This window comes from Colletotrichum siamense, assembly GCF_013390195.1.
Source record: "Colletotrichum siamense strain Cg363 chromosome Unknown KSG_Cg363_contig01, whole genome shotgun sequence".
In the NCBI taxonomy this organism is placed as follows: Eukaryota; Fungi; Ascomycota; class Sordariomycetes; order Glomerellales; family Glomerellaceae; genus Colletotrichum; species Colletotrichum siamense.
Window position 1 is genome coordinate 304,199 of NW_023501014.1, and position 20,108 is coordinate 324,306.

General features: G+C 51.3%; 8 protein-coding genes across 8 annotated transcripts; 3 read left to right on the forward strand and 5 right to left on the reverse strand.

Annotated features, from left to right (window-relative positions):
* Nucleotides 1-435: 435 nt before the first annotated feature.
* Nucleotides 436-2,431, forward strand: BOT4-1 (Cytochrome P450 monooxygenase BOT4; the record flags this gene model as incomplete). Its single annotated transcript, XM_036631910.1, has 9 exons — nucleotides 436-489; nucleotides 547-639; nucleotides 704-773; nucleotides 836-1,228; nucleotides 1,298-1,478; nucleotides 1,542-1,652; nucleotides 1,704-1,974; nucleotides 2,036-2,196; nucleotides 2,272-2,431. The coding sequence occupies 9 exons, from the start codon at nucleotides 436-438 to the stop codon at nucleotides 2,429-2,431; spliced, it is 1,494 nt and encodes a 497-aa protein (XP_036501611.1).
* A 194-nt stretch (nucleotides 2,432-2,625) lies between these two features.
* gloE-2 (2-oxoglutarate-dependent dioxygenase gloE) lies at nucleotides 2,626-3,812 on the reverse strand (the record flags this gene model as incomplete). Its single annotated transcript, XM_036631911.1, has 3 exons — nucleotides 2,626-3,333; nucleotides 3,387-3,453; nucleotides 3,523-3,812. 3 exons carry the CDS (start codon nucleotides 3,810-3,812, stop codon nucleotides 2,626-2,628), a joined length of 1,065 nt encoding a protein of 354 aa, XP_036500946.1.
* A 565-nt stretch (nucleotides 3,813-4,377) lies between these two features.
* BOT4-2 (Cytochrome P450 monooxygenase BOT4) lies at nucleotides 4,378-6,114 on the reverse strand (the record flags this gene model as incomplete). Its single annotated transcript, XM_036631912.1, has 8 exons — nucleotides 4,378-4,542; nucleotides 4,600-4,864; nucleotides 4,921-5,031; nucleotides 5,086-5,257; nucleotides 5,313-5,708; nucleotides 5,764-5,839; nucleotides 5,887-5,979; nucleotides 6,034-6,114. 8 exons carry the CDS (start codon nucleotides 6,112-6,114, stop codon nucleotides 4,378-4,380), a joined length of 1,359 nt encoding a protein of 452 aa, XP_036502726.1.
* A 291-nt stretch (nucleotides 6,115-6,405) lies between these two features.
* asaB-6 (Hydroxylase/desaturase asaB) lies at nucleotides 6,406-7,317 on the reverse strand (the record flags this gene model as incomplete). The annotated part of the gene is made up of 2 exons (XM_036631913.1): nucleotides 6,406-6,946; nucleotides 6,998-7,317. The coding sequence occupies 2 exons, from the start codon at nucleotides 7,315-7,317 to the stop codon at nucleotides 6,406-6,408; spliced, it is 861 nt and encodes a 286-aa protein (XP_036501612.1).
* A 3,433-nt stretch (nucleotides 7,318-10,750) lies between these two features.
* CGCS363_v000065 (uncharacterized protein) lies at nucleotides 10,751-11,376 on the forward strand (the record flags this gene model as incomplete). Its single annotated transcript, XM_036631914.1, has 3 exons — nucleotides 10,751-10,923; nucleotides 10,973-11,067; nucleotides 11,156-11,376. 3 exons carry the CDS (start codon nucleotides 10,751-10,753, stop codon nucleotides 11,374-11,376), a joined length of 489 nt encoding a protein of 162 aa, XP_036501613.1.
* A 284-nt stretch (nucleotides 11,377-11,660) lies between these two features.
* Nucleotides 11,661-13,905, reverse strand: CGCS363_v000066 (uncharacterized protein; the record flags this gene model as incomplete). Its single annotated transcript, XM_036631915.1, has 2 exons — nucleotides 11,661-12,624; nucleotides 12,674-13,905. The coding sequence occupies 2 exons, from the start codon at nucleotides 13,903-13,905 to the stop codon at nucleotides 11,661-11,663; spliced, it is 2,196 nt and encodes a 731-aa protein (XP_036501614.1).
* Nucleotides 13,906-15,811: 1,906 nt separating this feature from the next.
* Nucleotides 15,812-17,079, forward strand: CGCS363_v000067 (uncharacterized protein; the record flags this gene model as incomplete). The annotated part of the gene is made up of 3 exons (XM_036631916.1): nucleotides 15,812-15,824; nucleotides 15,939-15,975; nucleotides 16,035-17,079. The coding sequence occupies 3 exons, from the start codon at nucleotides 15,812-15,814 to the stop codon at nucleotides 17,077-17,079; spliced, it is 1,095 nt and encodes a 364-aa protein (XP_036501615.1).
* Nucleotides 17,080-17,550: 471 nt separating this feature from the next.
* CGCS363_v000068 (uncharacterized protein) lies at nucleotides 17,551-18,077 on the reverse strand (the record flags this gene model as incomplete). The annotated part of the gene is made up of 2 exons (XM_036631917.1): nucleotides 17,551-17,660; nucleotides 17,717-18,077. 2 exons carry the CDS (start codon nucleotides 18,075-18,077, stop codon nucleotides 17,551-17,553), a joined length of 471 nt encoding a protein of 156 aa, XP_036500957.1.
* Nucleotides 18,078-20,108: the final 2,031 nt, after the last annotated feature.

Consider the following 20,108-nt stretch of genomic DNA (forward strand, 5'->3'; position numbering starts at 1 on the left):
GCGGGCACTGACAGAGACTTATTTGACGGTCGCTACTTCGTGCGGATGTATTTTCCCGTGATCGGCGTCTGCCCTGCCAGTTCTGCTTCCGAGTTTGTATGTCGTGTAACCAAACACCGAACCGATCGGCCGGCTGGTGCCGGAGCCAAACATCTGCACGGAGCGCCAGGGACACGGAGTATTTCCGTTTTGGGATAAAGTATCCTCCGTCCTTTGTTCCTCTTACCAGGGTCTGTTTGTCTGAACTCCGAGGTCTAGAGGTCATTTGGTCGGACACGCAAACCCTGGGCCAGCCAATTGAGAAGTCGCTATTACTTTTGCGGTGAGCCTAAACACCGGCCTCCTTCTCATGCTAGCAAGATCCAGCATGCTATGACCTTGGAAGCATCGTTGTGAATTTCGAAACATTGCGTGAACGACCCAACCCAGCTCATGATGGAAATTTTGAACCATTCAGTGCCCACGACGTTATTGTGGGCATTTGCCTTCGTACGTGTTGATCTCGACAGAAGCCTTGGTGGTAGCTATCTTTACTTACGCCACCAGATATGCGCTAGTTTCACTCTGCTGAAGTGGAGGAGAATTCAGCGGCATCCTTTGGCTCGATTCCCAGGACCCTTCACTGCAAAGTTCAGCAATGTAAGTCGGAGATGTGCGTTGGCGTGTTCGTGAAGATGCCCAGCTGACAGGATTTGTCGTAAAGTTCTCTCACTGTCGCAGATTTCTAGGCGGACGGCAGCCCTATGAAATGCTGAAGCTACATCAAAAATACGGTATGCTCTCTCGATATGGTGGACTGCAAGCTGACAGTGGCTGATGATTCAACACGAACCAGGCCCTGTTGTGAGAGTTGCGCCCAATGAACTGTCATTCAACACAGCCCAGTCCTGGAAAGACATTTACGACAAAAGGAAAGGCCACAGCCCGTTCATCAAGAGCGACTTTTATGACGGGGGGAACTTTGCTGCCGAAGCACACTCGATAGTCAGTGTGCGAGATCCCGACAAACATGCACAGATGCGTCGATATCTCCGCGACGCCTTTTCGGATCGTTCACTCAGGGAGCAAGAGTACCTCATTAGCCAAGTGATCGATCACTTCATCGACCGTATCGGAGAGGAGGGAGGCAAGCCTGACGGTATTGATATCGTCATGTGGTTCAACTTGACAACATTCGATATTATCGGTAGTCTTGCTTTCGGTCAATCTTTCGGCGGGGTCTCTTCAGGTTTGTTAGGCCTAAACTTCGGTCACTTCATTTGACGTGAACGCTGATCTTTCTCGCCCCTGATTGTAGGACAGGAGCATCCATGGGTCTCCATTGTGGTTAAAAGTCTCAGAATGGGAGCAATGGCCGATTGCTTCAAAAGGTTTCCTTCGGTTGGAGCAATCTTTCAGAAAATGTTTCCCAGTCTGTTGACAAAGCTAATTGAGGACACGCGGAAACACGAGGCTTACACCATGGAACTGGTTCAAAAGTATGCTACGGATAAATCACATGGCAAGAGCTTATCAGTGGTCTAATTGAATTGTGAACACAGACGAATCAACCAGCAAAGTGACCGAAAAGACTTCCTCACCAAGATCTTGGAGTATCGGCAGACAGACAATCTTTCTGACGTTCAGATTGCAGCGCACTCGTCAGACTTTGTGTAAGCGCTTTTGATCTGTTACTCGACACAAAGTCGCTGACCAAGGGGCAGAATCGCGGGAAGCGAGACAGCTGCAACGGCATTGTCGTGCATCACTTACTACCTTCATCACAACTCCAGCATCCTTGAACAACTCCGCCAGGAAATCCGCACATCATTCAAAGCTTACGACGAGATCAATGACGCTTCAACCACGGGGCTAAAGTTATTGAATGCCGTTATACTGGAGGGAATGCGGATGTACCCTCCACTCCCGTTCCCTCTCCCTCGAGTTGTTCCTCAAGGGGGAGATACAGTTGACGGGCATTTTATTCCCGCAGGCGTAAGTAAAATCTCATTCAATAATAGGGATGAAGCATTTCTGACAGTGTTCGCCCTCGCAGACTGTTGTGTCAACCAATCCTTTCGCTGCTTCAATGTCACCAGAGCATTTTCATGAGCCCTGGGCTTTCAAACCCGAGAGATGGATGAACTCAAACAAAGAGGATATCCTCGAAGCAAGCCAACCTTTCTCACTTGGAACCAGGAACTGTCTAGGGAAAAGGTAAGAGCTTTGAATTTTTTTATTGTGTTTTCGCTAGTCCAAGCTCACTAGCTGACATTTCTTTTACAACCAAAGTCTTGGATGGATGGAGCTGCGTACTGTACTCGCCAAAATGCATTTCAAGTACGATCTGGAGTTGTTGGATCCCAGCATGGACTGGCATGCGTCGTCGCAGATGCACACTCTTTGGCAAAAGCCAACTATGAAGGTCGTTGTTCAACCTGTTGCTCACTGAGGCATAGGACTTGAAACCGCCTTGCAACCTTGAAGGCGTAGATAGAGATATCTTCAGCATCAATTATGCCCAGTAAACGACGTCTTTTCCCATCTAGTAATGCTTTTTCAATGAAAGATGCGAGTCGCTATAAAATAGTATGACGATTCCTGGTTTCGGCGAAAGCTTCCTAAGTTCTCGTAACCGCCAGCCACTCATCGGACAGTAATCGTCTGACTCTCAGCATCTTTCTCGGGGTCCCAGTGACCCACGTATCCATCTCTTCCAGTAAGATATGTCCCTTTAGCCTGTTCTTCCGCTGAAGCACGGAAGACAGCATGTTTCTTGTTTGTCCAGTCAAGGCCCTTCCACACAATGCCTTCCGCGTCAACAAATTCAGCATCCATTTCAGGCCGCAGAAGATAGACGATGGAGTACTTGTGTCGTCCCATCTCATCTTTGTGAGGAATGATGCGATGAAGACTTGACTCCAGCACGCCTCCGGAGATGAAGCGCAGCGCATCTCCGACATTGACCACCGCGTGGCCGGGCTTAGGTGCAATGTAATACCAGGTCTCTTCATTGGGCTTCAGAACCTGCAAACCCGCAACTTCGGTGAAGACAATCGAAAGACTGCCAGCATCGGAGTGCGCGATCTGTCCTACCTTGTCGTTCTCCACCTCAGCAAGCGTGTACTTGAGCAGGCCGAGGGCTGTAGGGCAAACTGCATTCTTCCGGTGGTACTGCTGGTACGCCAGATTGTCTTTCAATCCCAAGGCTTCGGAAATTCGAGTGAGTAGAAGAATGCTCATTTCGCGGAAGCTCGACATAGCTTGTTTGAGTGGGTCAAGCTCATTGGCAATCACCTCCGGTCCAGGGAAAGACGAGGGATCGTCAATCTTAGAAATGGGATGCTCGAACAGCTACGTAAGGTCAACTTCTGAAGGCGATTTACTAAAAGCTTAGTGCAGCTCACCATCAAGCCCTCAAAGCCATCCTTCTTCCCCTCCACTGGTCCGTTTCCATGACCGGCAGGCTTGTATCTAGAGAAAACAAGAATAGTGGGTTAGTCGATTATGTGTTTTTTCCAGATGCTCGACGGTTATTCGTACCCCATAACCAAGTGCTCATCGTGATCTCTGTCAACAAGCCATCTCGACTTTTCTTCTTGGGGAAGATCGTAGAAGCTCGTCGCAAGCGTGTACATGTCTTGAACTTCCTTCATGATCCTGCCTGAAGCGACATGGCGACAGTCGAGGTAAAAGAAGCCAAGGTCTGTGCATGCTTTCAAGAGGTCTTCCTTGACGGATGCATCTCCATCCATGAGCTTTTGGAGAGATACAACCCTCAGGTCTGCGTCCTCCTTAGCGACCTTTTCGGTGAGTGGAATCTGTGCAGACATGCTGGCGGTATAGACGTTCAAGATTGCAATGACTTCGATGAAGCGTTGCTGAAAATCGCGGCGACGTCTTCCCAGGCAGGAACGACGTCAGAAATCCGGCCAGGTCATATCTACGTTGCCAAAGCTGAAGGGTGCCCTGTCCATCGGTGGTGTGTACCAATCGCGTTGACCTTTGCGGGTTTCGGTATTTTCCCCTTTTAGGAAACACCGTAGAGTCACACTGTCAGTATTGCGAATCTGGCCACAATCGCACCCTAACCATCATATCGACAATATTTTGATCATTCCAATCTGCTATACAGTGAGGTGCAATGTGACATTTATGCTAATAAAATATTATCTCGCGACCCGTTCGAACCTTATGTTCAGCGATGGCTTCCACCACATCACATGCATGTGACTTTGCTTCAGCCAATCCAGATCTTCATTCACCAGGTGCAAATTGTATGCGTAATGCATTTTTGCCAAAATGAGGTTAATCTCAACAAATGCAAAGCTAGGTTGCCGCAAAAGTCAGTCAACTGCTGTCATCGGCGAGCGCGATCCTGGCCTTGATGGTTGCCACTTACTTCTTCCCCAAACACCCGCGGGGTCCCAGTGAGAACGGCTGGCTGGCTTCGAGGTTGTCTACACGATTCGTGCCAATCCACCTCTCCGGGATGAAGTCATATGGCCTGTGGAAATTCTGCTCATCGTGTGTCACTGTCCATGCACTTGTGTACACTTCGGTCTTTTGATTGCAAGAAGTTAGCGAAGCTGGCACAAGATTTGATTGTATGAAACTCACTCCTTTTGGAACCCAATGGCCGTCGATAGTTGAGCCAGGACAAGTCCGAGGAAAGCCTTGCGACCCAGGCGGGTACATTCGGAGGCCCTCCGAAATCACCGCCTGTAAATATGGCAACTGCTGGGCGGACATGGCAGTGACATCGTTCAGCGAGCTGTACTTACTGCGGATCTCATGCTGGAGTTTGAGATACGTCGCAGGGTTTTTGAGGAGGAAGAATGTTACTGCCGCTAGGAATGTCGCGACCGTCTCCCCTCCAGCAATACTTCGACCGTTGTCAGCCTGAATGTGCTCATCAAGTTGGAAGCCCTGAAGACTCACACCAAAGTTGACGCATGAGCTGTCATCTCCTCTCGGGATACTTCCCCACTCTTCACCTTCTCCGATACATTTGTCAAAAAGTCGTGTCTCCCAGATTCACTTTGAAGCCGCCTTGGGACCGGTAAGTCAGCTGAGCGTTGAGATACAAGATTTGGGTGATTCTACCTCTCAACTTTGGTTCGGCTGTAGCCTGAGTGACGATCTCGAACGGATACAGTCAGACGAGGAAGCAGTCTTCTTCCAAGAGCATCCAAAATGGGGTATCGGCGAAGGTTGTCGAGAACTGTGACAAAGAAGAGATGTTCCACAATCATATCAGACCAGAAATGAGACTTTCCTAGATGGCTGTATCAGCAGAGAATGAACTGCGACAAATGAGTTCCAGTCATTACCTGTCTCTATGCAGTGGAAGCTCTCTCCAAACGCCATTTCTCCGAGAATGTCAAACGCAACCATTTCAAACCACTTGGTCATATCTAAACCCTTTTCGGATGTCCCGTTGGACTCGAGTCTACCAATAAAGCCATCGACAACGCTATGGACTATGCTCTCTTGCTGCGTAAGTGCTTTGGTTGAAAAAGACGCCGACAGGTTCTTCTTCATCTGCGAATGCTTTTTGGGGTCCCTCTCACTACCGACACAAAGAGATTCAAAACCAGATCCGTACATATCATAGAATTCGCTCTTCTTCATGGTTTGCTTCCCCCCTACTGCGTGGCCATAGATATCTTTCCATGACTGCACCGAAGCAAAGGATAGCTCGTTTGGAGAAATTCTGACCACAGGACCTGTAAATCATTAGTAGCATTCTACAGCTTAAATTTTCAATGCGTAGATAGTTACCCAAACGTTCGTGTTGCTTCTGAATTGCCAGGTGAAAATGACCACTCATGGAATGACGGATTCGCCAAAGCTTGACCTTCGTGTTAGCTTACGCAGAAGCGCTGTCGTTTGTCTCGGACGCACCAAAGATGCCCTTGCCCAGAAAGGGCCAGGAAAGGCAGCCAACGGGTGAAGACACACGTTGTAAATAACATGATAAGTCGCGTATAACACAGTCTGTCATTTGTTTAGAGTTGTCAAATGTGACATTGAGAACGGATGGTAACTTACACATAGCAGAACAGCGACCCACATGACATGGATGGTCTCGATTTTGTACCCGAAGGGTACTACGTTTCTCGTAACAGCCATGATGTGAAACTGGTCGTAGGAGTCTACGATCATCGAGGCACCTGAATGCAATGACCCAGAGAAACATGGACCAGTCTTGCAATATCTTCGAGAATCACGGTCCGTGGTTGAGAATTGGGCAGAAGCCCCTGCGGAGTTTATCCAGAATAGGCATCAGTCCGAGCCCGGCTCCACCTCAACGCCGGAGCGCCGGTCATTCGGAGTTTCGATACCGGCAGTGCACTGGCAACACTGGTGATGCGCGCGCCAATCAAGAGCAAATTGGTATTGTATTGGTATCAATGAGCTAGTTCATTCCCTACTAACATCTCCTTCATGAAAAACCAGCGCTCTCACTTCAATGCTATGTCTCGGCTCTCGACCCTCCATTTCGGGATCTGTAAATGCTGCATGTGGAACCCTTCTCGCCCGCCCATCCGTCTTCCAGTCGTAGCACTTGATGAACATGACCTCCTCTGGGGTCTGCTGGCTTTTGTAGTACCACCTATGCGCCTTGTTCGGCAAAATCGTACACGGTTCTCCCACCCAATCAGGATAAATCAACTTGACCGGAACAATGTCTTTGTCTGGCACCGAGTGAGAGTCGCAAACCGCAAGAGGGTCCTTGTAGATGGTTTTAATCGGCCTCCAAACATTGATGAGTTGGAATCGGGACTTCAAGAGTCTCGGGCCGTCTTCTCCCAAGTGTCGTCTGACCTGATTCTCCGACGCCCATTCAGATTGGTCGATATGGGCGCGCTTGACGGGCCGTCTTTCGTCGTCCGAGCTAGCAGCTGTGGGATTCGGTCTTCGGATTGTGTGATCAAAGATGCAAATACGGCTCGCTCCAGTGCTAGACGGTGTTAGTACACTTTCTACGAGAATATGTTGATAGAGTGCTTACACTTCAAAAAGTAGTTGTTCTATCTCTGGATAATACAGATCCTTGATTTTCTGCTCGTCGATAAATTCCTTCTCTTGGCTGACATGGCGGTGCAGTTGGAAGCCATGGCTGTCGAGCGTGTATTTGTCTTCGCTTCCAGTGATGTCGGTCACGACAGTCTCAAAGTCGATAGATGGATGGACAAAGGTGCTTCTCTTCCCCGCGATGCTAGGTGCATGCTCAGTCCCATCTCCGGGGTCCTGGTAGTAGTTGATCGTGGTCCGGACGTTGCGTGGGACACCCGATGACGATTTTGCTACCTTTTCATCGGAGGTTGCCATGACTGTCCGAGTCGCATCCCAGCAATCAGTGCAGCGCGAGATAACTTCAGTGGTAAAGTTAAAAGTTTGACAGGAACTTAATTCTATTCTTCGGGAATGTGGGCAGAAGAAGGGAAGTACATAGGGGGCCTCCAGAAGATGGGACTTTGACCAAGGAAGCCCGATTAGGCAAGAGGCCGCTCCAATCATTGTAGCCCATCAGCCGGGACAACCTTGCACCTCATAGAAGACAGTCTGAAAGCCGCATGCGCAGCACGCAGATAATCATCAGATGGCCTCATCCCGTCTCGTAAGGACAATAGTCGACTCTTTCACACGTGGCACACGTGGCGGGCATGTATGGAGTCGTCACCTTCATTGCTCTCAAGCTCAATTTCGAATTGACAGCTATGTCGATAGCAGCTTTAAAAGTCCCACGAGATTTCAGAAATTTAAGGAGGCCTCCAAGTTCCCATAGCTTCTATGGCTACACACAAGATCATTTCGTGGTGGACCTAATGCTCCGATACAGCAGGAAGTGGTGCGCGATGTATTCTCATCAAGCGTGCGATTGGTTCAATCTCATGATTACGCCCAGGTCTTGAAGACCGGATGTAGGATTGTCCGCTCGCATATTTCCGAGGTAATTGAGACGCAGGGAATTGGCGTGATATTTCCCCGCAACCTGCTTACCGCCTCACCAACGTCAGGCTTGTTGCGGCAAGAACGTATTTTGGAGTCTTCTTGCGCCTCTGTGAAAATGGATACGTCAAGTCAATATGAGACGCCAAGAGCATTTCCCAGACGCTCAAGGCAGAGTTATCATGTCAGGAACACCAGTCTTGGAGAGCCGTATTACGTCTGAGGGTACCATCGAGCTTGGTGTCATCACTTTGCCTCCAGCAGAATCGAACGAGCTTGCGCAGCGATCAACGAAGACCGACATCGTCGATCAATCCTCGAGACTACCCTTTGGTCGCTTGATGTCCGCTTATCTCTGCCTGGCAGCCATCTACTTCATCCAAACACTCGACATCAACTCCGTCGCGACAGCGCTCCCAGCCATTGCTCGATCACTCGGTGCAGGAAATAGCATTACGTGGGCAGGAACAGCTTACCTCATGGGACAGACCGCCTTCCAATCTCTGTACGGACGCTTGTCTGATATCTTTGGCCGCAAACCCGTCTTGCTCGTGTGCATCGGCTTTCTCGTGGGCGGCGATCTCCTTTGCGGCTTTGCTCGCACTCCGTTATGGCTTTATGTCTGTCGAGCGCTGAGCGGTGTCGGCGGCGGGGGGATAAGCTCGCTAGTTCAGATCACAGTCAGCGATCTAGTGAGCTTGAAGGACCGTGGAAAGTACCAGGGCATGCTGAGCGCATCCATAGGCCTCGGCGCCAGCACCGGTCCTTTCATTGCAGCTAGCATGCTGCGCAAGGGCAATACGGGCGGTGTCGAGGCATGGAGATGGATATTTTGGGTTCCTCCTATCCTCGCCGCGGCGTGTGCGACAACCATTTGGCTTTGTCTGCCATTAAGACCCGTCACCGGAAGCTGGCGTGAGAAGTTGGCCAAGATTGATTGGTATGGTCTGGGTGCCGCAATGGCAGGAGTGCTTCTCCTCTTGGTGATTGCTTCCCGCATAACTTTGAATCATCAATTTCTGTGCTAATAAGTTGTAGATCCCTCTTAACTCAGGAGGAAGTATCTGGTCTTGGCACAGCGAGCATGTGATCACAATGCTCATTTTAGGTGGCTTCTTCTTCATCATATTCGCCGTCATTGAGAAGTCAGTGGCCAAAATACCGTTGATCCCGCTCCGTCTATTTGGCCAGAGATCGACGGCAGTCATGTACGTTCAGAGCGCTTTGTATGATTGCGTCTGGCAGGTAAACCTTTACTTTCTCCCCATCTATTTCCAGGAAGTCCGCGGGTACAGCCCGTTGAGGAGTGCGTCTCTTACTCTGCCTCTTCTGCTGATTCACAGCGCTGCTGGGGTGGCATCGGGTCCAATCATGAGTAAATCCGCGAGGTAGGAGACTTGAATCGAAAGCACTTGAAAGTGTTAACAATAGGCATGCAGATACGCGCCAATCCTATCCATCGGTATGGGTTTATGGACCCTCGGATCGGGTTTGAAACTCGTCTTTTCGCGCACAACTTCCATCAGTATCTATGTAACGGTTCTTCTCATCGAAGGCACCGGAATCGGTTTCGTCCACCAGCCGGCTCTAGTGGCCCTCCAGGCCCTCTCAAAGCCTGAGGATCGCGCTGTTGCGACTTCTACGAGAAATCTCATGCGGATGCTTGGATCCGTGGTCGGAATGGCTCTCTCGACGGCAGTGCAATACTCGGTAATGAAATCAGCTCTGCCGGCAGACCTGCCTGAGTCGATTCGATCAAGTGTAACTGGTGGAACATGGCAGCGTGGGGATGCCGTCTCTCATGATTGGGAGCAGGCAATTCTGGATGCCAAGATGAAGGGCGTCCACATGGTCTTCGTCATGCTTGTACCGCTGATGGTTATTTGCCTAGGAGGATGCTGGTTTATCCCAAACGTTGCATTGATGGGTGATGAAGAACGTCGAGGTACACAATCGGAGCAGACACAGTAGGTCGGATGCGCAATGCATCGACTATTTAGATATGAAGGCATCTTCCGCCTCACGTTTGACAGAAGAATGGTTGACTCGCTAACAGTACCTGCTGGCTTGATCAGCTCATGTTGTTACCAACAATCTTCCTATTAGATACCGCGCCCCTCTTTCGTTGATACCTGTACTAGATTTTCGTTAACTCAGCCTGCCCTCAGGATCATGGGCGATATTTCGACAATATTTCCTCTGGTCCGGACCTATGAGCTTTGGGCACCTCGGTTGGAATACCACACAGCCCCTTATTCATTGAGACAGAAATAGCCGGGGTTCAATTTGTTTGAATAAGTTCATACAACTGACAGACTCCTCCGAAACATCCACTCTCCGATCACGAGACGTCAAAAACACACAATCGATGATTGGCTCTCAAGCGACGGCAGATGATACCTGTCAAAATATCCGGCCACCTGTGCTGCAACCGTCTTGGCATGTGCCAATTTATAAATCTTCCAAATTCGTATTGTGATTTCCTATTACACGAATAACACCTTCTCCGCATTTTCCAAGACGGATGCGTGTTGCGCTCGATTTGGTTGAGCTTAATAGGCTAAATTTCCACAACTCGGCAGTTCGAGAACGCCCACGTCGGTTTGCAGGAGGGGCTTCCGTTGGCGATTTCGAACGGCTTGATGGTGGTGCAGGTATGGAAAAGCGTTAATGGGACAGTGAGAGGGACTGAGTGATGAGTTGGAACTATATAAGTGATCCCAGTTTCTGTCGAAATAGGACTGAAAACCTCTGAACAACACGCCAAACACAACATCCTCAACTACAGATCTTCTTGCGACAAATTCCCAAGATGAAGTATATTCTGATCCTTTCTGTGGTTTCTGGTGCTCTTGCCTCTCTCAATTGCACCGCCACAGCAAATGTCAAGACGTACTGCTGCCCAGACACCAACTCTGAGGTCGTCAAGACCGGACCCACGGGCGCCTTCATCATGATGGGCTGCGCCGCCGACAACACCAACAAGTCTGTCTCTCACTTGAACCCCCCATGGCCTCCTCACTAATGCGGACAGGAACTGGTACTGGAATTACAACGGGCTGTACACGGCCTATTCGACCCAGTTCAAGGACTGCTACCTGAACACTATCCCATTCAACGACCTCAAGGGTAAGCTTCTCTTCTCCTCCGTTCTCTCTTCGAGGGAGGACATCTTGGATTCGGCGGTGGAAAAGCTGACCTGAGTGGCGTCACAAAGTCCTTCCGGACTGCAAGGACGATACCTACGTGCTCGACCTCACTCGTGGCAAATCCGGGCCCCTTGACAAGTGCAACCCCAACTGCGTCAGCCAGAACAAGTTCCCTGCCAACACCTACTTTGGTGATCGACAGAAGGAGACCAACATGGCTTCGGACTTCCCGCGTCCGGGTGGGAGCGGTGGTGGGTGGCCATGGAGGGGCAGGCAGCGACGGACTTGAGCTGCGGGAGCTGTTCCGTTAAGTCGGTGAGATGGAATTATAAGGCTTGGGGACACACTCGCTTCACGTTGGTATTTCCTTGTTATTGATAGGTTGAGCAAATCAATTATAGTCGATCCAGCAGACTTGCCTGCGTCTGATCCAAGTACTAGCATTAAAGAGGGTGAAGTTAAATATCCAATCAACGCCAGGTTTCCAAAAACAACGAAAACTCAAAAAGGTATCAAAAGTAGGCCGTAACAGCATATCATCCGAAGCCTCCAGGTCCAATCTATCCTCTCTTGTTATTTCGCCGCAGCCACGGCCGGTTGCGTCTGGGCGGGAGGTGCCGCCGCCACAGGAGGAGGAGGCGCAGCAGAACTCTCGCCTCCTTCGTGCCCGTGCCCGAAAAGCTTCTTGATACTCTTGGGGTCTTCGATGGCGTCCAGAGCCTTTTGCGTGGTGCTCTTGTGCCCATGCTCCCCCGCACCCTCCATTGAATCCAACTCGCTCTCGCCCGAGCTGAGAGAGCTGGAGCTGGGGCTGCGGTTGAGCACCATGTTCACCATCTTGCCCTCCTTCTTCTTGATCTCGACCTGCTCCTTCTTCATCTTCTGCAGCTTCTCGTCTTCGCAATGCATCACGACGATGCCCATGCCAGGGAAGTTGGCCTCGAGGAACTCCTTGAGCTTCGGGAGGATGGACTTATCGGGTCGGTAGGTGCCGGAGTCGTTGTCGATGGTGAGCTGGTAGTGAGCGGGGTTGTGCGGGGGGTGGCCATTCGGCGGGCCGCCGGGCAGCTCGTCTGAGGGGTGTGTCTTCTCTTTAGGCTCGGGGTCCTCCGAGGCATCCGGCTTCTCGAGCCGGCGGACGAAGAACTCGCCTGAGCAGGCGATGTAGGTTTCGACGTCGCTGTGCATGGTGTGCTTGCTAAGCATGTCGATGCTGAATTCCTTTCCGGTTTCCGTGAAGCGGAACATGCCGTCAAGGGTCAAAACATATGTGAAGATGCGGCCTCCTTCGTCGAAGTGGACCATCTTGAGGAACTGGAGGGCTGCCTCCTCGGATCGCGCTTTGAAGACGCCGTACTCGGTCGAGCTGTCAAAGTTGTAGACACGGTTGTGTTGCTTGTGCAGGGCCTTGTTGAGAATCTTGCCTCGCAAGCCACTCTTTGCGAACATTAGGCCGATCATGGGCCTGAACTCCACATAACGGTGGTAAAGCTCAGGTGGCACTGGGCCTGAAAGTTGCATCTCATTCGATTGGAAGCTAGAGAGTTAGAAAACACGTCTCGCGATAGAACAGATGAGGAACCTACTCGTATTTGGTCGTCTTCTTCTTGTCCTTGTTTTCGTCCTCGTCGAAGAGTTGATCAGACCGAGCATCTTCATTTTCGTCTCTGTTGACCTTGACACCGGTGAGGCGACCGATCATAGGGCTGAAGTGCTTGAAGTAGCTCGTGGGGCCCACGGTGTACATCTGCGCGTGAGGAGGGTTCGACTTCCCCAAGACTTCCATGCTAATCCAAAGCCTCGGCGACATGTCTACATTAGGGTCAAAGTGGCTGGTGATGGCCTTGAAGAAGTACGCGCGCTTGCTACCCATGCGCTTCTTCGCGATGAACTCTTGGCCAGGTTGCGGGTAGCCCTGCCAGTCCAATCCCACATACGGGACGCGGACAGTGACATTGCCGAGACGGTCATCGTGGTCGGGGTAATCTTCATCGTAGAGCCGGCACTTGATGATGAAACCATCGGAAGGAATGTTAGCGACAACCCACTCGTCGTTCCACACGGGCTCGGTCGTCGTTCTCTCCGTCTTTGTTCGATGCGTCAGGTCTGGGTCCTCTTTGTGGCGCTTGGGGACAGCTGCCTTGAGTGTGACGTGGATGTAGGGGTCCGACGATCTGGTGCCCAGGTCTGCAGCAGGCAGGTTCGAGGCTTTGTGGAAGATGAATCGCACGGTGTACCCGGGAGGCGCATCTGGGAGGGGGGTCTTGTCGAAGCCGCCAGAAGGCTGGGTCTTGTCCTTGACCTTCTCTTTGCTCTCGGCATAGAGTTCCTTAAGATTGCTGGAGCGATGATGCGGCTTCTCGTTGGGGGTCTTGTGACCGTCAGCATTGGGATTCTGCTTACTCTCGATTCTGTCCTCGAGAGCCCCCTCCTTCTGTCGCGGCAACCCGTCCCCTTGAGTTGAGGGCCCACCGTTTGCTGACGGGTCATTGCCCTCAGTAGCTATTGCAGACGGTCCGGCTGCTTCCAGAGACGTTCCGTCTAACGCGGTGCCATTTGCCGCATGGCCGTTGGCGTTTGTCGCGTCCGACGTGCCATTCGGTAGATGGCCGTTCGTCGTCGGGCTGTCGGTTGCTGAGCCGTTCGGCGCATAGCCGTTGGGAGCATGACCGTTCGGCTGTTGCTCAGGAGCCTGAGCCGACACGCGAGGCTCATTGCTCTGCTCAAGAGGTGCGGTCGCATTAGAGATGCCAGGCCCATCAGACGGGCCGTCAGAGTGTGGATGCCCGTTGGGACTTTGCTCTTCCGCGGCCGACATTTTCCGCTGACAGCGAGAGGCGATGGGGGCGGAAATAAGCTTGTTTGCTGTCCGAGGTCAAAGCAGGCGTCGTGGCTGATGCGTGTTGTCTCTCAAGATCGGGCGCCAAAACAGATGACTTGAAGAGGACCCTGGCGGTTGGCTAGACTGGCGAGATCTGAAGAAAAAAGCCGATGGTCGAAGGGGGAAAAATAGATAGCGGCGGGAGATCCTGTAGAGACCCTGCAGTGCAGCGCTGTCGTGGCCGTTGCCAAGACCGCAGATCGGTTCTGGGGGTGGTAACCTTGCTGGGCTGGGAATGCCGCGTGCCAATGATGTCTTCAGTGGACCAGAAAGCTTGGCATCTGGCCCGTGTTTTCCGCTTTCAGGGAGCTGGCTGATAAGATGAGGGGAGCTGTGGCTTAATTGTGCGACAGACAAAACCTAGAAGAGAGTGATTCAGTGGCGGGCGTTTGTCTGGCTGTAAGGATGATTCGTCTTTGAAGTAAGGTATCCAATGTCAACAGTGACGTGGTTGTAGGATGGTAAGGTAAGATGAGAAAAGACTGCAGAGATTGCATCTACCTAAAAGAAGAGGCGCGTGTTGGCTGGGGAGGCAACCAGGGGGGGTAAGAGAGATAATAGGTGAGGGGCTGGGAGCAGAGGTGAGGGGAGGGGGGTCCTAAGGTTATCACAGGCCGGCTAGCAGCCAGCCAGCCAGCCAGCTGAGAGAAAAGAAGAAAAAGCCCGCGACACACAGAGAGCACCTCAGAAAAAAGAGCCCAAGCTTGCGATCAACAAAGCGTCGCAAGCACCATCCAGCTGGCATTGGAAACTGACGTCATTTGGACAAGATTCGGTGGTAAGGTGCGGCTAGAACGTGCCGAAGCCGGGGTTAGCTTGTCATCTTGGCTGCTACATGGCTCATTGGTCCCTGCTAAGCCTGCTTGGCCGCAGCTGACCGGTTTTATCCGACTTGCCTTCACATCAGCACATGTTTCACCATCACGAGCCTTCCAACCTTGCATGTTGGTTGCCTGTACGTAAAATCTTATGTGGAGAGACACCTGCATTCTGGAAGCCGAGGGGCCCGTCTTCCAAGACCAGACCGCCCATTACTAGGCAATTAGCTCATGTCTTGCCCGTTTAGGATGGTGGGGTAGATGGACGCCTCCGATTGTTCTGCAGGATCCGAGAGACCGGCCATTCGCTCCGTGTCTCGGCAAAGACCCACTGCCACTCCGGGCTGCCTCCGGCCCGGTCCGGAAGCTTCTGTAAGTGGCTTGTTGCTGTCAAAAACATATAATGAATTCCAAGGTTCTATCAAGATCTCATATCACCCATCAAGGCTCCCAATGACATGGACAACGTAAAGAGTAAGTCCTTAGGCAACAGAGATTGATGATTGCCTGGATATAATGTATCATAGACGATAAGCTGTAAGTCCCTGGACTGAGAGACGAAATATGTTGCTTCATTGTTTCAGATGATCGATTCAACTTACAAGGACGGTGGAAATGCCTCGTTTCTTCCAAGCTTTGACGGAAGATAAACACGTACATCTTGCATAAGTATTCAATGATGACCTCGTGAAATGTAGGTCAATTCAGTTGCACGCTAGAAACAGCGGTCTCACTGAAGGAATACTCATCAAAGACTTGAATAATGCTATCTCCAAGCGGATACGCCATGGAACTCAGCTGGTGGGCAGCATCAAAGCCGCAGTCTGCTCACCAGCCGCACAGCACCTCAGAAGCCTGCCCTCGACGACATAATCAAGGGCACAAACGAAACAATTTCAAAATTCCAGAAAACCCTGCGTCCCTCGAGATTTTTCCTCCTCTCACCATCGTCAGCTTTGCTGTTTCTTGCTTGCGACACCACAACCTCAGACCTCCAGGCTACTTTGGAGCAAAGCAAATCAACCATGGACGACCGCGGTAAGTGCTCCATGAACCCTCATAAATATTGGCGTGGAATTCCGCGTTCCATGACTTCATCTACCCCGAGAATGTAGCCGGTGCTAACTGTGAAAGTAGACTCCTACCTCTAAGATCGAAGCAGCATGGAGGGCACCGTGCAGTACGTCCCGTGAGCCCCTATCGCTTACATACATGCCGTCCTTGTTCCCTGGACTGACTTCCTTGCAGGCCCGAGTTGGCGTATCCGGAGGGTCCTCTTGTCAAAAGCGACGATGCGGCTGACCAGGGTCATACCGTCTCCGACTCGGCTGCCTCGCCTTCTCCCATCGCCTATCAGGACCAAGGAAGCAACACCGCCGGCGACATCACCATCGACGAGGACGACCGTGCTCTCTACCAGTTGCTTCGTTACCAAGTCGATCCTGAGATCTTCTCGACCTCTTCTGACCCCCAGCCTACCGGATCAGTGCCCACACCCTTTCCCTACCCTGTTGTGGGCGCGAGCGTTCCCAGTTACATCGCCGGCAACAACAACACAGGCCAGCCTGGAGTATTTGCCTCCCCCTCTTCCAACAACGCCTCCTTGGACACTCATGGTTACTTTCATTCGACCGGTTTTACGAATGCTGCTTCTAGCAACAACCTCAACCTCAACGCCCCAGTTGCTGCTATGACCACTGCCCCTACCGGCACCGCGTCTTTAAACATGAACGCCGTCTCTACCAACACTGCGCTCGCCAATGCCCCTCCTGTCAACGCCGCTCCTGTCAACGCCGCTCCTGTCAACGCCGCTCCTGTCAACGCCGCTCCTGTCAACGCCGCTCCTGTCAACGCCGCTCCTGTCAACGTCGCCCCAGCCAACACCGGCCCCGTCACCGTCGCTTACCAGGGACATCCCCTCTACAGCCGCCGCCGCCGGAACCGCATCGGCACTCGCGGCTGCCACGTGAACAGCAGCGGCATTGACCGGCCCGACCCTCCAGAGCCGCTCCCCATCCCTGGACCTCCGGCCGGAGCCCCTCCCGGCGTGACCTATCCTCTCTCTCGAATGGCATACATGCCTCCTGGAACCCCTTTCTACACCAGCAGCGGCCAGAAGCGATTTCCATGTAACCGGTGCGGTCTCGTGCGATCCAGAGAAGATGAAACTCGATTTCATCTTCGTGATGTTCACTACCGTGAGGAGTATGAGTGGATTCATTACGGAAATCATGAGCAGGGCTTATACTACTTCGGCATCGACCAGTCTAACATGGACTGCCCTAACATTTAGGGCTATTGTGTCGTCTGGTCTGGTCAAAGGGGATAGAGAGAGGTCGAGACATGTTGCTCATTGGAATGGAACCCGGGAGGCACTGAGGCCGAGAGGCTTTTGAGATGGAACTACCGGCCGTTCCCCGGAACATTGATTCGCATGCCGCGCAGAACTAGGTCGTTGACAGGTTTCGTGGCCTTCCCTTCAGATGCGCTGTTCATAGATCTCATCGGGCCTGTAGGGCCATCGTTACTCAAGGCAGATTACAAGCAAGGTTCTCCATGATTTTGATGGAATGAGTGTGTTGGATTTTCTGCTACGTGAAATGAATGCGTGATGGCCATCTGAGCTGAGTTGTTTGCGAAAAATGAACGATAGGTGCTGAGCGGACAGACTCAACAACCTTGGAGAAAGGAAACCATCCGTACAGCTGTCACCTCCAGGGAGAATACTACCCTTAGATGTGACCAGAACTTCCCTTGATTCCATCTAACACACCACTTTGAAAGACCATCGAGGCTGCGTCTGAGTGTTGAGACAGAATCCACCCTTAAAGGTCCTCGGGTTCTTGCCACAAGTTCCGTCCTCGTAAGTATAGACTGTTCCCCGGTTGTCAGCATCTCCTCACATATTATTCCTCGGCGATATGGCTTACTGAAGCAAGGGCCGCGGATAAGATTGATTCCACGAGTGTGAGCCGCAAGGGTGACACACTGGTTGCGGTTGTAAGTTCGATGGGGCCCGCCGGAGCCCGAGTTACACGTGTTTGTACCGAAGAGCTGCAAAGTTACAGTGTTGGCCTGGCGGGCTTCGAGGTCCTCCAAGTCTCTGGCTTCGACTTCCTCGACGTCCCAGGTGTGAAGTTCATCGATCTCTCGTGCCACGATGTCTTCGGGAGCTCGAGCGGCGACTTCGGCCACTGGGACCTCGACGCCGACGGCCTCAGGGGCGGGTGCTGCGAGAGTAGAGGGCACCAGGACGGTGAGGGCGGCGGGGGCGATGTTGGTGAAGAGCATTTTGAATGAGAATCTTCTGTTGGGATGTTTGATTGGTAGTGAAGTAGTTTGTTCGAGTGTGTTTGAGTTGCAAGTGAGAAGATCCAGGAAGGAAAAGGACGAGAAATCAGCCAAATTTATAGCTGAGATTAGAGTGGTGAACGTCTTTCGTCTCACAGATACTCGGAAAACCTATCATCATCTTCAGATGGCCTGGTTGAGGGATATGGGCTGACATGCCCAGGACACGCTGCTTTCGATCACTTGGCAATTTTGTTCGTCGCCCGAGGCGTTGAAATCTGCCTCACGTTCTCATGTGGACGTTCGTAAGCAACGCCGTTGTTAACTCAATGGTTCATCCGGAATGGGTAAACAGAAGTCGTGGATATGACATCTATGCGCATTACTTCAACCAGAGTATCTCTCAACCAGCAGGTATTGTGCCTTGCTGCAGGTATACTAAGGAAAGCTGGGAACTTGCTAGATTTGGTAGAAACTTGTTGTAAATGTGAACTGGAAATCTTGGCCGTACTGAAATTCTCCAATAATGAGCGTGTGGATGCTGGTAACATTCATGAACTGCACTAAACAGCCACACTCTCTAAGACAAGCTGATAATGAAGGAGTATCAGGGCTTGGAAATTGATATGTCGATCGGTCGAATACATGTCAGCTGTGGCGGGGTATTGGTCTCCAGCCAAGCGTTGCGAGAGACAGATCATCTAGTTGGATGTAAACCTCAGAACTACATTACTACCTCTAAAAGCACTAATTAGATTTGGACATGGCGACGTGGGACGAGCAACGGTATTGAGGCACCCTATAGTGCAAAGATTTGCAACGTTTCTTTACGAATTATTGCTCTGATCTTGCTAGCTCTTCCCGTTCAGAATTTCTGTCATATGACCTGAATTTCTGTGGTCACGGCCAGCGACAATTGACTGAATCTGGAATGCTTTCCCAAAGCCCTCATACTCGCAAGAAAGAACAGCGGGAGTTTTGAACTTTCAATAAACCCCATAATGATCCAACTGTGAATGTTTGATTAATAGCCCCATAGAGTAGGCTTTTCCATCTAACTTGCTCGGCGACGACGTCCTTTAGTGTCTCGCTTTCTACTTCAGTCGTCAAACAGACGGAATAAGGCACACGAAGTCGTTGTATTATCTTTTGGCTTATGACGACCAGAATGATTCTGATGCCTATGCCATCTTCAGTCAAAGTCCCTGGTGGCATGAAACTCGGTGAGTGGAGAACGGTACCCAGTTCTTTCTTAAATGGAAGCCCTCATGGTATCACTACGATGGAACGCATATGAGTGGTCTGCCATTCTCAGAAGTCTAAAGTGCCTTGTCTCAGAGAAAGTTGTGATCGACCTCCCCATGGGGTAAATTGCGGCTCGGCGCGATGGTCTCACATTGGATGCCGCAGACGTCGATTCCATAAGACAAGTCTCCGGAACCACCCGTTCTACCAGACTACCAATTCCATTTCTGAAGAGAGTTGAAGATCTGCAGCTGGTGTTCTGTATGTTTTCATCACGTCTGCATACTAATTGGTCATCGTGTTCGTATTTTGTGTCGATATGTCTAAGTGGGTTGTTTCGTTGATTGTTTCGGTCCGCCTACAACTGGTGCCTGTTTCCTTGGCCGGACTTTGGCCCTTCTAGGGCAACTGATGTCCACACTCACACAGGAGGTACGTTGCTTCGAGCCTTTCACCCGTTTCCGGTTGGATGTCCTGACTGTAGTGCCAAAGGATCGCCTATGTGACTTACAGACATTCACAAAATACTTGCATACGCAGCATGTCTAGAAACATACGATGAATTTTATCTACACGGTGAGACATGAGTGTGCGGGTAGGTGGAAATTGCCTCAAAGGCGGGCACGTGGCGGGCTACCTAGCATCTGGCAGATAGACGGGCAGACTGTGCTAAAGAGTGTCTGAAGCTAATAACTGGGCAATTGATGCAGTGCGACCGCCGTGGTCAGGAATGCAGGAAAGGCTCTCGCACAATTGTGGCGAGCGTATTCACTGCATTCTTAACCC